This window comes from Micrasema longulum, unplaced genomic scaffold (assembly GCF_059751315.1).
Source record: "Micrasema longulum isolate JH-2025_06_02 unplaced genomic scaffold, ASM5975131v1 h1tg001779l, whole genome shotgun sequence".
NCBI classification, from domain to species: domain Eukaryota; kingdom Metazoa; phylum Arthropoda; class Insecta; order Trichoptera; family Brachycentridae; genus Micrasema; species Micrasema longulum.
The window spans coordinates 220,934-238,224 of NW_028278954.1; the positions used below are offsets into that span (position 1 = coordinate 220,934).

The window sequence follows — 17,291 nt, forward strand, 5'->3', positions numbered from 1 at the left end:
ATAAAACGGCCCGGAAAGATAAAAATAATTTTGAGCGATCTAGTTATTCTATGGCAATATGTAATAGTGTTGTGCCGTACAATACTTATATATCGAATAACCGATATTTCAGTATTCATAACGTACATATCGAGGCTACACTGACAGAATGCATTAAGTCAACAGTGTTTATATATTTTTAAATATAGATGCAAGATATTGATTAAAAATTTTATACTATCCCTAGAATAAGGATTACTCTCTCAAAACTTTGGAAATGGTGGGAGAAATAATAAAAAAGTTTTAAGTGCGATTACCTCGGAACTTGTTTTGATGACTTAATGCATTATGTTAGTAAAACCTCGGTATGATGTAAATAAAAGTTTTTCTTTTTTACTAAAAAAAATTTCATTTATGTCTATTTATTTAGTGTATCCCTGGATAACTACTCCGATATGGCAGAAGTGGTATTAGCATAAAACAACATGACTTTATTATTTAAATAAGGGGAACGGAAACGATGGAGGATGATTTTAACTTCGAAGTGTTATATGCCCCTCGCACAAAAAGGAAAATGCTATAAACAGAGGCATAGCGCACTGTTGGAGTAAGCTTATAAGGTCTTTGCTGGCTTGAAGGTTTTGAAGACTTCTTCCACATGTTGAAAATATATGTAGTTGGACAATACCGGAGTGGCTTCGAACCAAATAGATCAACAATTGGCGGGTGAGAAAGTTGACTTCATGACATGGGGTGAAAAAATGGTTTAGGTTGCATGGCTGAGGCATTTGCACATCATTTTAAAACAGTCTATAGCAATGAACCTCCGCATCTGGATGTTAATATTGCTAAGCAATGTTCATAGACCGGTGCACAGTTAATTGATGTTCAACATATCAATAAGAAAGATGTGGCTGATATTATTGAAAAATTAAGGGTAATACTAATTCTCTCGGTCCAGATTTTATTCCGACATTCTTCTTAAAAGGTTGTGTGGAACTGATAAAAAACTACTTTATTTTTGTATATTCTTTCCATTATACGGGGGGCATTTTTAGTTCGAAATGTATATGTTATTTTAAATAAATCAATTGAATTGAAATAGAGTTACACAAAAAACGATTCGACAATTTATAAATTAAATTTATTTACAATGTTATTTGTTAGAGCACACATAAGAATACGTTTATGCACTACTTCAAGCAAAATAAAAAAATGTTGGCTTTGATCATTGAATAAACTATGCCCTCTTCAAAACAATTAATAAATTTAGGTAGCTATGTAAAAGATTTGTAATTCTAATTGTTTCATTTTTTTAAAATTAGTAATCATCGCTGAAAAATACATTGAAGTATTAAAAGGGTGCTTTAATGCGTTTGAGAAAATTGCAGACGGCTTGGAATTTCTAGTGTACAAAGTACATGAGTTTTTATATTATTGATTTTTAAACCCATCCACGCGGAGTAACCTATTAAGCCTCTCAACAGTGACGTGAGAAGACCTCCGACTGATTGAATCACTAATTATAAACTGCATCATTAGCAAACTCTAGGTAGCAGAGTTTTTAGAAGTAGGAGATGGATATTCATTGATCTAGTGGAATTGACTTCCTTATGAATATTATAAAAAAGTAGTGGTGCAAGGACGCAGTTTTGGCAAACTCTGGTGATGATCTCAAACCAATGTGTGACAATATTGTTAATTATTCTGATTCGACACTCGCTGTTCAAGTAAATGGCTTAATCTTCTTTAGATATATACTTATTGTAAATTCATAATGAAGGTAAATAAAGCTAAAAAAAAACATATGGTATTTATTTTAGTCCCTATTCGAATTGTAAGAACTCCTGAGATTAATAAATAAAATGTAAATAAAAAAAAATGATTAATATTATTAATTGACAATTCTTGATGGAATTCCATGGTAATCACAAATAACTAATATTTACAAATAAGTTATTCATTAAAAATAGTTGGTACACTTCCACTTATTTGTTTGACAAATTAGCGCTTTCACCCTCTAATAGGCATCTTCAGACCAGTCTAAAACCAAGTATTTTTAATCAATAACTTACATGTAAATATAATAATGTGTTTTTAATTAATTTATAACCATTTCAAAATGTTTGTCTATACTTCATTCCTCATCTTCAACTTATTGAGAGCAACAAAAAGGAAAGTATTATTATCCTGTTGAATTGAGGCCCGAAAGAGAACAGATGTTGGAAGAAATTGAGGGGTGCGGAAAATTATAATTACTCGAGCATATTGTTCTTGTGGAGGCAGAGTACGTGCACTGATGGATCATTTGACCTTGGTGGAGGCAAAGTGTTGGCTGTTTGTGTTGTTCACTCCCTCCGGGGGCCCGGTTATGTCAAAATATCCCCTTTGTCTCGGTAACCTTTGATTGGGCCAACCTTTTAGTATTTTTGTGAAAAAAATATATATCTGTATGTATGTTAATTTATGTTTTGTTCAGTATATAACGATGCGTAATGTTTGATAACTTTGTAAATATTTATAATGTTTTATTTAAAAATATTTTTCCATAGAACTGTTCCGGACTTCCGGAGGCATTGAGGGAGACTAAGGTAGGAAAAGTTTGTATATTTATTGATTGTACGTTCCTACATTTTGAGCCAAAACTGATGCCCACTTTCGGTGATGTGTTCGAAAAGGATCCTGAGCGGTGCTTTCGGGCGGATCTTTCATTTTTCGGTTAGTTCTGAAAGCTTATATTTTTTGCCGCTCGATCACCAAATTAAGAAATTTCAAGTAGTCGAAGTATGCGAGTCTCCCCCAGAATGTACGAGACAAAAAAAATTCTTAGAACATTACGGCTGATTTTTAAATTTACACCGACAATAAATTTAGATAAAATTAGAACGATGTTTATAAAACCAAACCCGAAGTAAAAATTGAATTTAGTTGTTTATGGTACAATTATAGCTGTCAAATAATGATCAAGACAGTTTAAATCTTCAAGAAGACCTTAATAGATTAAACACATATTGCATTAAAAACAGATTGTCTATTAACATTAACGTAATTGATAGCCCAGAAATTGTTAGAGACATTTCATATCGAGTCCTTGTCCGTAGAACTCGTCAATCTGTACTCTTCGACATTCCTAACTCAATGACTAATTATTTAAAAAATAGCACTCTATGAAGAATACAGATTACCTATAATGACAGTTTTAGTGACATCGACATACTACATTGTAAATACCATATTTTTATCAGATCTGTTAAAGACATTTTAAATTTATCTCCTGCTTGACTTTTAACTTTTAATTTGATTTTTAATTTTATCATTCAATTTTAACTTTTTAAATTTTATTCTTAATTTGAACTTTTAACTTAATTTTAATTTAAACTTTTCATTTTAATTTTAACTTTAACTTTTAATTTTAAACACTTGATTTCAACTCTTAATTTATACCTACTTACTTACATCTACTACCTGCATCTAATAATTTATTGTTGGTTGTGATTTATTACAATTAAATTTAAATGTTCATGGAAGCAGAGAGAGAGGGAGGAAAGAAGTGTAGCTATACAATGTCTTATCCTTTTTATGTAATATTTTTATTTTTACTTTTTTAGAATTAAATTATTTTTCCCCTCTCCTCCTGCATTCATTAGTGTGAAATCTGTAATTGGTCTTACTTTTTTAAATTGTTCTTTTGTGCCTTGTTTTATATAAAGACATAATAAATAAATAAATATTTTTGAAAACATATTGTTATTTAAAAAAAGTAAAACACCTGGATAAACTATTAACTTTAACATTGTGCCTAAAGATTTCGTAACCATTTTTAATAACAAGCATGTTTTTTTTTATATTTGGAAAATCGTTTCTAGTTCCTCGATATTCAGTTGCATAACAAGCTGTATGTGTTAAAAATCTTTTTCTGCTTGAGATCGAAAATGAATAGGCTCGACGAGTTCCTACTTAAGTAGTTATATAAATATAAATTACAAGAGATCCGTACGATATTTATTAAACACGACATACTTTTTGAAAAACTTAGGAATATAGGAATCCTTAATAAGGAATTGGAACTGTTCAAAAGTTACATGAAAAACAGAAAGCAAATAGTAAAGATTAATAATAAATCTAGCGACGAAACCGAAACTTCATATGGCGTCCCTCAAGAAAGTATACTTGGACCAATTTTGTTTCTTATCTATATAAATGATCTTTGTAACTTATCTATAAAAGGCTCTATAATTAGCTTTGCTGATGATACTGTGATACTATCTCAAGGAAGCTCATGGGATATTGTATTTGGAAAGGCTGAAAATGACTTAAACTTAGTAAAAAAATGGTTAGACTCAAATTATCTAACACTAAATCACTCGAAAACAAAATACATAACATTTAAAATTAATAATAAAACTATATGTAATCCAAATCTTTCCTTAACTATTCACAGCTGTAATTATAATAATCGAATTCCGAATATTGAATGTATTTGTAAATTATTGGACAGAGTAGATTAAATTAAATATTTGGGAATTTATATAGATGGGAATTTAAGATGGACTCATTAAATTAATCATATTAAAAATAAATCGAAAAAGCAAATTTACTTTTTTAAAACCATAAGAAATATAATTAGCCTAAAAGAACTTGTAAAAATATATTACGCAATTACTCAATCAGTTTTGGAATATGGGATAATTGGATGGGGATGTGCAAATGACACACTGATCAAGCAAATAATAATTGGACAAAAAGCTTTAATAAAAATTATTCTAAGAGTCCCAATCAGAACTAGCTCCCTCGGTATATTTGAAAATCTCAATGTAAATTCTATAAAACAACTTTATGCAAAAGCTTTGTTACTTTACGCACATAAACATTATTCTCTACCTTCCGTCAAAAATACAATAGTTACTAGATACTCCACCCTGATGCTACAAAAAAATAAAAAAATAAATACAACCTTCGGTCAAAGAGGATTGACCTACTACTCGGTTAAAGTGTACAATCTACTTCAATGGATAATAATCCATAAGGACAATAAGTAAGTTATCAAAATATAAAATTGCTATTAAGAAATGGATAGTGGAGGTAGGTTGCGCACGGATCAATGAGTGGATCAAGCCAAATATGTAAAATGTATGCACTGTTTATGAATTTTATTAATTAGTCTATACAAATTGGTTATTGATTGATTTGGTGTTTATTTTGTAGAACTCCATATTTAAACTTATAATTAGAAATCAAACACTGATTTGAGTCTACTGAACACTTTATTTTATTTTTACAAATATAAACATATAAAAATAAAAACTTCGTGACAATTGTTTTGTTCGACATTCGTTTGAAAATGCCCTAATAAGGCGAAACAATTGTCACGAAGTTTTTATTTTTATATGTTTATATTTGTAAAAATAAAATAAAGTGTTCAGTAGACTCAAATCAGTGTTTGATTTCTAATTATAAGTTCAAATTGGTTATGTTTTATATGAATATTTTTGTTTTTTATTTTGTGTATTATGTTAATTATAATTAGGTTAATTGGTTTAATTACGTTTTTTTTATTGTTCTTATTTTGTTAATTTTTTTAACTTTGTTAAATATATTTCATAACTTTGTTAAATATTATTATCTTAGGCATGTTTCACATTTTTGTAAAAAATTTTCCTCGCCACGGGACACCCCAGTGAGGGAACTTTATTCTGTATAAAAAAAAAGAATACAAACAATGTAAAAGTATAAATAAATAAAAATATCGACACAGATATATCGGCAATATTGTGATAATATAAATAAATTTAACAATATGTTTTTAATTTTGCACTTGAGAAAATCCATATGATTGCACGGTCATATAACTTTTAATTAGTCTGTAGCGTTATGTCTACGAGAAACAATTTATGGATTCCCTGCGGATAAATCAAGAATATTATTAATGTTAATTTTAAATTCTGAGAGTTAATTTGAAAATTATTAATGAAATTATTTATTTTGTTTATCTTTTCAATTGAATTTATACAAGTAACTTTGTTTATGTCTTATTTACAGTTGGCACCTTTTAAATTTTCTATCTGTATTGGTATCGGTATCAAAATTGACAGCCTCGTACTGTACTGGTCAGCGCGTTTGCCTACTACGCAAGAGGTCTCGGGTTCGATTCCCGACGTGGTTGACATTAAATATTTGTTTAAAAAGGTATTTTTACAATAGAATGTTTCATAGTCCTTGGACTGGTACCCGAAGCGTAAGACTGATCATCTTACCTTCATGTAACAAAAATGATCGAGATACACTGCGATTGGTGTACCAATGCAGTGCCTTATGTACCATTAGGTGCGGAAACGGAATGATGATGATGATAAAATTGCCAATACTTTTCTATAAATACATGGAGTATAGATACTAGGATTTTTAAAACAAATGGTAGTGGTGACGCCAGAGAGAGGCGCAAAAGTTGATTCCTCGATAGTCTGGAGAGCGCATGAACTAATCCAAGATGGTCCAACAAGGTCAGCCAACACACACACTATTAAGGACGTTTACTGCCACTTAATATACAATGGAAATTGACTCACCTGTGTTGAAGTGTTCCCCTAGCTCCACCAGATATTATTGAGGGAATGATGCAGATGTTTGGTTCTTTCTTTATTCGGCTTTGTGCATCAGGATTTCTGGATATTGGATGCGGTGATGATAATAATGCTATTGATACTAGCGATAACTATATATAAATGTATAAAAAGATAGTGGTATGAATATTATTTTGCTTTCAGTTTATCATGCGGATCACAGAAGAGATATTCTTTTGTTTTTAGGAAAAATACAGCTGTCAGTTTTATATTTGAATGTGGAATTTGTGAATTGTTGGAATGCGGTAGGTACTGCCAGGCTGCTCAGGTTCTTACTTCTCAAGGAAAAGAGGACAACCAAAACATATAAATGGCAGTAAACATTCACGCGTAACCAGGTAGTATCTAAATGTGTGTAAAAAAAACACCGGCAATAAATAAACACACACGCATTAGGACCATTTAGTAGTATTTTATTTTACGCAAGGATTATTAAGTGGAAGACAAAGGTAAACAGTACAAAATATATAATCATTAATCGGATCACATATCAGGATTTATTTATATGTATATCCATTGATGGGATAATACAGGTACAATAGATGATGCACAATTTTATGGTTTCGAGGTTATGTAGACCTTTCTTCATATTGTAATCGCTGTTTTGGTAGCGGCGCGGTTCACAGTGTCATCTTTTCCCTCGTGAGCCGTCCTCTGGTGGCGATTTCGGTGGTGCGCTCTGCCAAACTTGACCTCGCAAAACTTGCAAGCGTAATTCTTCTCCTTGGTATGGGTTATCATATGCATCTTTAGATTGCTGCAAAGTACAAAACAAATGCCATTTAATTTATTTACAATATGAAACGAGGCAGATATTTTTTGAGATCGAAATGATGTACATATCAATAAAAGATAAAAATTTAGTATTGAAAATTTGCCATTTAAATCGAGTTCTATTGTAATATTGAGAGTAAATTTTATGTAATATTCTTGGTTTCCATTTTTTTAAATTTTCGGGATATCTGCATAACCACATAGAGGTAAGGTCCTTACCTTTAAGGAAGGTAAAGCCGGATTACTCGATTTAATAAACTCTTCTATATAAATGTATCTACAACTAACTACAGTGCACACTCGCCTATAAGGAAAATTCATGTGTTTGCAAACGAATACGCAAATGATATAGATATATTTAATACAACACTTTTGAATTTTAAAAGGCAGTGTAACAATTTATTATCTCCAAATTTAAATAATTAAATAACACTATGTTGTTTTATATTGTATACCTTTTATTAACTTATATCTGTATTCTTAATTATTATCTTTCTGCATTCTTCTAACTTTAAGATTTTTTTAATATAACCGATGGGAAAAAATGAACTTCTGTTCTCTCTACTGGAATATATATATGTATGTATGAACTATTTGTAAGATTAGTTTTTATATATTTTTATTTTTTTATTCTTATTACTTCAATTAAATTTTTTGCTACTTTTGTGTAAAATATATGCCTGTTCTTTATATATAAATATATGTAAAAGCCTACAAGGCGTTTAAATAAATAAAAAAATAAGGTGATCAGGTTTAAGCTTTAGTCAATTTATTGATCAGTATAATTATATCCTCCTACAGCTAGTAGGTACATTATGTATAATATTAGAGCTGCATAATAATATATTATACATCAGTGACTCTTATTTCTCTTGATTCTTATTAACAGTTACTAAATTGTCCTAATTGTATTTTAGTCGTTAGTGATTCAATTTATTACAATATTTTGAGTTTGTCCAAATGTTTGTAGACAAAATACTGGATTTCACCCCCTGGGAAGTCATTAACTTCACTCTTTAACGTTTCAGCTCTTTAACTTCACTAAAATCAACAAATGGAAGAATTTGAGAAATATGGATGTTCAAACATAGGCAAAATGGTGAATGTTACACAGTGTGTAAAGTGGCCTCTTAAACCAGCCAATGACAGGTCATAACCCCTGTAAATGACTATACTTCCATATTTCCCACTCTAAAATGTTCCCCATCCCTGTTGTAATTTGTTATTCAATTAATTATTTAAACTCTGTAAAAATTTGATTGCACACTAGAATAACTGTTATTGTTCCTTATTACGAGGGAAGGCTAAAAAAGAATGCACACATGCTTGTAGAACGCGAACAAAATGAACTTCAGAAGAGCGCCTGGTGGCATATGGAAGTAACATTCCTTCTCTATATGCATGCGCAGGATTGAAGGCGTACATCTAGCGTATTATGAGAGGCGGAAGAATGAAGACGTATTCTGATGCTTCATCAACGCGAGTTAAATAGCGCGCTGTTTAAAGGCTACTTATAGAGACGATGCTGTTGATAAGTCTACTGTAAATTGATAGGTAGTAAAATTTGTTTTGTTTGGTAATGTATCCAAAATAAAACAAGTTTATTGGATTATTACGCGAAACGCGTCACAATATACCCTTTGTATATTTTATAAAAAATAAAGTAGAATTATAATCCAATAAACTTGTTTTATTTTGGATACATTACCAAATTAAATATGGAATTCTACCAATTGTCTGCATACACAATAAATAAGTAAAATGTGTGGTTGCGAGCCTGGAAAAGCCATAATTGTTGATGAAACACGCAGCAAACGTCCGATCATTGCCACAGACGATAAACATCGCAAACCCGATGACGATTTGATTCTAAATGATTAGCGAATAATTCAGAAGTGTATAGCAAACCATATTGGAATATCCAATGAACATGTCGGCTTCATTAATATGAACAATAATCTTGTAACATGACAACGATCGTCCATACACCTCGCAAGCAACTGAAGAGGTTTTGCAAAACCTGAAGTTTGAACAGATTCCACACCCTCCTTACTCCCCCGATCTTGCGCTTTGCGTTTTTTTTAATTTGGTAATCATTACACCTCGGACGATGAGGTGAAAGCAACTATCAAGTCCTGGTTTCCAGAAAAGTAGGAATAATTTTAAAAGAAGAAATGTGTTAGGCTCAACAGTGACTATGAAAAATAATATAACTTTGATGTATGTTTTGCCCAATCTTGCTATATGTTTTGATTCGTGTTCTACAAGCATGTTTGCATTATTTTTCAGCCTACCCTCAAACATATCCTTACTAACTTTTTAATTAATTATTGATATACTTGATAACCTTAGCTAGTATTATCAAGAATGGTAAAAGCCATAATAAATTGAATTTTTAAAAATATATACATACTTTATAACCTTTATAGTGTACGAGGTATAACTGTATTATTTGTAAACTTTATTATGTATAAGCACTTCTGTATTGTAAAAGCCCTCTGGGCTTTTAACAAACGAAAACAATTAAAATAATAATTTGGAATATTACCTGGGAGTATAGAATGATTTGTCACAGAGTTCACAGTGGTATGTTTTGAGTCCGGTATGTCTGTTCGAGTGTATCTTCAGTAGGTGAGACGTGGAGTAAGTCTGTCCGCAATCCTTACATTTGTACTTTCTTTCATTTGTGTGGGAGCTGGAGATATAAAATCATTTTTTAGTTATTAAATTCTACCTACCCCCACAAGGAAACGACGAGATGGATTGTTGTTGTAATTAACTAAATCACACAAACCAAGAACAACAATCATTTTAATTACTTTGCATAAAATAATAAATCCAATGTTTGAGATTGATTTTATTCTACCCTCGGTAGAGTAAAAACATCTACTACAGATTTATAAAATTTAAATTATGTTTTTTTTGTTATAAGTGAATGATCTCTCATTGGTACAGGGAACTGTTGTACAGTTAATAGATGTAATACAGTAGAGATATTTACCGCAAATGTTTCCTCAGATCCGCATTGGAGAAGAAACCTTTGGGACAATATTGGCACATCATATTCCTCTCCTTCTCATGAACACTTCTCCTGAGAAATAATATACAAGATTACAGATTTCATTAATATTATTACAGGAATTAACAATAATAATAATAACTTTTATTTTAATTTTAAGCAAGCAGCTTGCTTATGTTCATCAAAATATTTTGATTAGTTATCTAGTTGCTTTGTGCCGAATAAAAAAAACACAAAAAAAAGATTAATCCAAAAGTGAATAATCACACTGAAACAGCAAAGGAGATCTTATGAAATTCTGTGATTTTGAAGTTACTTCTTAAACATTATACACAACAAAAAGGAAATTATGTATGGTGCGAGCTATATGGTATTTGGACACTCTATTTCTTATGGTGAAAAATAAGTAAACAATCACACCCTAAAACTCCTGCACCAAGTAAATAACAAAAGCAGTAATATGAATAATCTAGAAATAATAGAAATTCAAAAAAAATTAAATTCTGAGAACAACCTAATTAATAATCACACATTTAACCACCCCTCGCCTTTATTGACCATGTTCCCTTTGCGACTCCCCTCACCCTCTTAGACCCGCGTCTGTTAACACTCTCTTAGCCGAGCATGTCTTCCCACACATTAAATCTTAGACTTAATTATTGTAACTTCCACTTATGCAATATGCGTGAGTTATTTATAACTCGTTGAAAATGGCCCCAAAAATTGAAATATATGGGTAAATAATAACAACGCAAATATGTATTTCCTTTTTACTAAAAAAAAAAATGATGCGAAACAGATTATATGTTTTAAAAATTTTGGGGGCTCTAGACAATTTTTTCACTCTCAAAGTGGGCGCGGTAGGTAATCATTATTAAACTGGCTGTAATGACATTTTTTAAAAATCTTTGTAAAGTTATTTATTTAATTAATAAATATAATAATGACATGATAATTATTTGTTGATTGTGTAAATAATTCAGTTTTTAAAAATCGTATCGGTTTATTGTGCCCAGGTTTGTCTCGGGCAAAAGGTTAAAGGCTCTGATGGAATCCATGTATGTACATACGTTGTTCCAATGTTTGTATATAAAGCGCACCTGTGAATCTCGCCGTCAGCCTTGGAGCGGAAGCCCTTCCCGCATACGGGGCAGGGGAAGGGGCGCTCCTTGGTGTGCGAGGTGAGGTGCAGGCTCAGCTGCGCGCTGCTGAAGAAGCGGCGGTCGCACAGCGTGCAGCCGAGCGGGCGCGGCTCAGCTGAGTGAGCGGTGCGAATGTGTTGTTCGCCGTGCTTGTACTCCTTCCGGCACAGCTCGCAGTAGTAGAGCTGCCCCAGGTGGTGCACCAGAACGTGACGGCGCCGCGAACTCTGCGATATAAACACCTGCCGACACAAGCACTGTCAAGGATCTAGAGTCATCATAGATTGTGTTAAAAAAATTTTTGAAGTACTAATTGAATTATATTTCAAATAAAATTAATATGTTTTTTATTTATTTTTTATACAGCCTAAGCCAATTACAACAATTATATGAAGAAACATTAGTACAAGAAACTGTACCAAAATATCATAAAACTTTGTAGCAAAGACAAACAAGGGCAATAAAATAATGGTATACAATATACTCATAAACACGATAAACATATAAAACTTCGAGCTAAACCATGCCGATCCAACTTCCCACGCTGTTTTAGTGGTGAAGAGATCTACGAAAAGCCGGAAGATCTATCCCAGACTTCCAAGTTGTGTGACAATTTGACTAATCTACATATTCTGGACATTGGGGCATAAAAATAAAAGTTGCCCTTAGATGTTATAAAAAGCAGATTTTGACTTCCGGTGAAATGGTTGGGAACACGAAAAGAAATTGATTGGAATAGAGATAGGACACACGCATATAAGGTCCATCTCAGTTCTATGTTTCTCAATCTCTTATTTTTAATTTTATTACCAACCGGTTTGGAAGCTGCACGAGCTTCCTTATCAAGGTGTAATTTAGTAATGAATATTATCCTATTTTATAATTTTAACAATGTCTACTAAATATTAAACCTAAACATATAGAGGTAATAATAATAATAAGTCAAGTCTTGTTAGATCTAATATTTAGATAAGAATATTTTTGTAGCTTTGAAACCGGTCGGTAATAAAATAAAGTGGTTAAAAATTAAGTTGTTTTATTTGAATTTGAATGGTAGCAAAAACCTTGCTTTTCCAAATTGATTCTGAACAACTTTGAGACATCCGCTATATGTATTCCACTTATCGGGTACTGCTGCAATGGTTCCCACTTGTTCAGAATCCACGTCCGGGACTCTGGCATGTCAGCTTGATGAGGAAGACTTAAACCGTATTATTATCCTGAGTTTCTATCCGACTTCTCCGATATTAATATTCCATTCCCTACTCGTACTCAAACTCTCCTAACCCCACCCAATAAACTTAAATAACTTGTATCTATTAGTTGAAAGCGTTAGGTTGTAAATAAGTTTTATATAGTGAAGTAAGTATCAAATACCATCACAATAACTTGTATATATTAATAACAAATTAATAAATAAATAAACTTGACACTGGCTAGAACACCTCAGTACGTCGGTGAAAGCCATAAAAAAAGAAGAAGAACACTGTGTGACATTCATTGTCATCACATTTTTCCACCCATTCATTGAACAAACATAATATATTATTATAGGTATTCCCAGTGGTGAAATGGCTAATACCGGTTCGGGTTCAATTCCCGGTGAGATTACTACGTACAGTTGAATGCAATTTATTTTAAGTTTAAGTGTTCTATGCCGTAATTCGCAACTCTAATTGGGTCTTTTAGCCTGATATGACACTATTTAAATAAAATAATGTAGCGGGAAACATTAGCAACTAATAAAACAGAAACATAAATGTTAAAATAAATTATTTCGCCTTCTGGTATATGCCTTCATACGCATTCCTTTTCCCAAAACACATTGGTTTATGCCAGGGTTAAATCGAGTACACGTGTAGAAATATTTGGACATGGTAAATATATTGTTAATTAACCACCATACCTTAGGACATCCGGCGTTCATGCAGGGCAGTTTGCGCTTCTCACTGTTGGGTTTGTGTGTCTCCATATGGGACTTGATGTCGACTACTTGCTTCCCACAGAGCGGACATACTCTGGCTATTCCTTTACTGGCTGTAGATTTTGTCTCCTCAAGTTTTGATTTATTATTAGCTAATTCTTCTAAAAAAACATAAATATTAAAAGTATAATAGACATGCTATATTGGAATAAACAAGACCTAGATTGGAAAACGATAAACATGATTATACTTACAAAACTGCATATAATAAATATCTGAATGTCACAAATATATTCAATTTCAATAACATGGAAATGAATTTGAAAAACCGTTTTTTTAATTTTATAAATAATAATGTATATATGACACACCTTTAAAACACTTACCAGTTTTATAATGTGTTTTTATGGGTTATTATGCTGTGCCAGAAAAGTTCATTGTGTATCTGATCCAAGAAATTTAATTACTTACCAGTTTTACATTTCTTCTTTCGTTTTTTTATAACAGTTTTCTTTTTGAGTTTTCTTGTCTTTATCTTCTTTTCTAGAAAATAAAACTTATATTATATTGGCACGACAATATTATATCAAATTAGTAAATAAAATAAACAAAAGCGATGTACGAAACTGTGTGATAAACTGCCCAAATAAATTAATAAAAGACAAAGGTAGAGTCTGTAAATATAATGAGAAAATTTCCCATCAGAGAGGCAGTCTAAACTAGATGGAGTGAAACAATTGATTTTGATTTATAAAAAATATATGAATAAGATTAAAAGGTTATATTATAATATACAAAATCTAAATAAGGTACAATAACACATTCATTATATCACCCTGATGGTTGACACTGAACTGTGATATGAAACATTGGCAAAGGATGATCTTTTCAACGCTAGGATTACCAGTTTTAGACTCTTCCTCTCTAATTATGTACCGTGATGTGTATTGGTGATTTAGTTGCCTTCGTTTTGTCTTGTTTTTGTGGATTTTAAGTTTTTACTTAGAATTTTCTATTATGCACTTTTTTACATTAAAAAAAATTACGTATTTGCACATTGCAATCGGCAAGTGTGCTGTAATGCAAATTTTAAGTAAATAAAAACACACCACAATGATCAAGAAATAAATGCCTAGTAAAATATTGACTTTAAAAAACAGTAGACCGACCTTCATCGTCTGACTCCTTTATATTTTCTTGTTCGGCAAATAGTACAGGCTCTTGGGCAAAGTCAAAGTCTCGATCCGACTCCTCTTTCAGTCGGTCATCCGGGTGGCCGTCTTCCGGGCCACTGTCCAAGTCCGAGTCCAAAGCGAAGTCCTCCACCTCGGACGGGAACTCCTCCCTGTCCGGGAACTCCACCCTGGTCGGGATCTCTTCCACGATCTCCTCCTTCAGCTCGCTCATCGCGAAGAACCTAGACAGGGTCCGGTGGGAAGCCTCCGCTCGCTTCTTCAACTTGAAGGCGGAGGAAAGTTTGGAAAAACATTTGCGGCAGATCTTGGGCGGAAGACCGTCATCTTGGTGGACCTACAATAGCGACCGATAATGTCAATATAAAATTAAACGAACAAATAAGAAAATTTCATTTTTTTCTTAATACCCACAGACAAGTAACGGATTTCATTCATCATCAGAAAAGAAATATTTCAATGGAGATGAAGAATTAAGACCAGTCATTAGCAGATTGAAACACAGGCGGAATGGTGAGTGCGCAAAGTGCACAAACTAGCGACAAAGTTACCGAGCGACACGAATGTAGCAACTTTACAAAAGAGCCAATTAAAGTCTTGTTTTTCACAATTTATAATAAAGAATTCTTCATTAATTAAAAAAAAAACCTGAATCGCCTCTTCAGTAAAATTACTTTCCAGCGTCGATGTATATTATTTTTATTTATTAAACTTCAAGTACAAATTTTGGCAGGCTTGTTACTAAAAGAAATCTAATATAAAAATAAGTAATATAAATATTTACTTTTGAATTACAGCTGTTTTTTAACAGACAGATAGAGCTTGACATATTATAACCCGGTTAGTAAAAATAATTTTGCTATACGCATAACAAATATAATGAGGAATGTGGAATGAGGGATCAAGTAATGAGTTATGAAGAAGACGGGTATATACAAATGGAGATATGTATTATATTTACTGTAATAAAATACTATCCCCCCCCAGAGGTGCATAGGGCACTGCATTAGTACTCTGATTGCGGGGTATCCGAACCACTTTTTTTACATTACATATTGCAGTGTAGAACCACCTTGAAAATCAATATTTCACATTCACCTTGCCAGGAATCGAACCTGAATCTGAAGCATGGCGAAGTTGAAATAACATCATAAAATCGAGGTATTTTTATTTTTCACTTTCAGTGAGGAAGGAACACGCGATAGTTTGTTGCCATTAATGATTTAAAATCACGAAATTTCCAATCTGGAGATTTGAACGTAAACACTGAATTAAATAAGGTGTTTAAAGTGTTCATGCGTTGAATTAACTTATTCCAGTAAGTTAAAACGTTCTATACGAGTGTAGATATTGATGATCCTTTAATTAAATTAGTCAAATAAACTCTACTTAAGTGCCTTCTGATGAAGACGGATCATAGATAGTCAAATGAAAATAATACTGGAAAACCAAATTAAATGCGATAATTCCCTAATTATATCTTACCGTCAGTGAAAACACCTCCAGTATCATGTCGTTACAGGCCACCTTAGAGGAGTTGTGAATTCTTTTGGTTAAATATATGTTATGCGAAGCTTTGTTGTCCAAGCAAATACGACAAGAGTGTTCTAAATCGTAGGACATTTTGAATATTTATAAACGTTTAGTATAAAAAATACATAAATAAATTCAACTTATTTGGCTATGATTTTGTATTTGTAAACTTATTATGACAGATAAAATTGACGTTACTGACAACCACAGATTTGTACAGATTGTTTTGTATACAGCACGCATACAGTTTGTTCATAATAGATTGTACCATAGACTAAAATCTAGTCGGTGTTGGTTGGATGTTGTAAACGTAAGGTTGTGACCTACATGACCCATAGACAATACGTTGTCAATCCGCACTGTGTGGTGCATGGGGCATTGCAATGAAATTCCAATTGCTGCTGGTACCTTGGATCTTGGATCAGTTTTATGCTTCAGGTACCAATCCAGGACCGATGAAATATTGCACCATAGAACTACCATAAATAAATAATATTTCATGTCCGCCCTGTCATGAGTCAAACCTGGGATCGCATGGTAGGTGTACTAGTTTTCTTAAATGTATTCCATAGTAAGGTAAGTCTACATGTAGCATATAAAATTTAAAAAAGGAAGATTGATTGTGGTTTTCATGGCTGTATCTTGAATATTTTATTTATTTTTATCTATAAAATATGATCATTCCCTTTCCGCACCTAATGGTGCATAGTGAACTGCATTGGTACAGAAATCGCAGTGTATCTTGATCATATTTATTACATGAAGGTAAGATGATCAAATAATGTGCCTAAATAAAAATTATTGTTCGATTTGATTTACACTTTAACATAAATTTATCTCTTTATAGCATAATATAACCACTATAATTAAACTTCAATAAGTTTTGTTTCGAAATTATTTCATGTATTGTGTTACTACTAATTAAAAAAAACTCATTTTGAATGATTTTTTAGTGATCTTCAAACAAACAAATATGCATTCATAAGTTAAAATAACCAAAGAATAGTTAGGTGCTATGTTTGGTCAGTGCTCTTGTACGGAGTTGACTCGTGGATCCTCAAGATCAGTACTATGAACTGGCTAGAGGCATTAGAAATACGGATGCAT

General features: G+C 32.1%; 1 protein-coding gene across 2 annotated transcripts; it reads right to left on the minus strand.

Moving 5' to 3' along the window:
• Positions 1-6,991: 6,991 nt before the first annotated feature.
• On the minus strand, positions 6,992-16,455 carry LOC148274015 (uncharacterized). 2 transcript variants are annotated; one of them, XM_088237746.1, is made up of 8 exons: positions 16,137-16,455; positions 14,628-14,988; positions 13,930-14,001; positions 13,441-13,616; positions 11,493-11,776; positions 10,375-10,464; positions 9,922-10,068; positions 6,992-7,356 (listed from the first exon to the last, which is right to left on the minus strand). In XM_088237746.1, exons 1-8 carry the CDS (start codon positions 16,272-16,274, stop codon positions 7,185-7,187), a joined length of 1,440 nt encoding a protein of 479 aa, XP_088093872.1. In that variant the 5' UTR covers positions 16,275-16,455; the 3' UTR covers positions 6,992-7,184. The 2 variants fall into 2 exon arrangements, with proteins under 2 accessions (XP_088093872.1, XP_088093871.1); XM_088237745.1 differs by having other exon boundaries at positions 13,441-13,619; positions 16,137-16,418.
• Between the last annotated feature and the right edge of the window lie 836 nt (positions 16,456-17,291).

Coding starts and splice junctions, on each gene's coding strand:
- LOC148274015 (XM_088237745.1), bottom strand. CDS start 16,274: ATGTCCTACGATTTAGAACACTCTTGTCGTATTTGCTTGGACAACAAA. Junction 11,777..13,440: donor TGAACGCCGGATGTCCTAAG/GTATGGTGGTTA, acceptor TTGTGTCGGCAG/GTGTTTATATCGCAGAGTTC. Junction 10,465..11,492: donor GCTGACGGCGAGATTCACAG/GTGCGCTTTATA, acceptor ATTATTTCTCAG/GAGAAGTGTTCATGAGAAGG.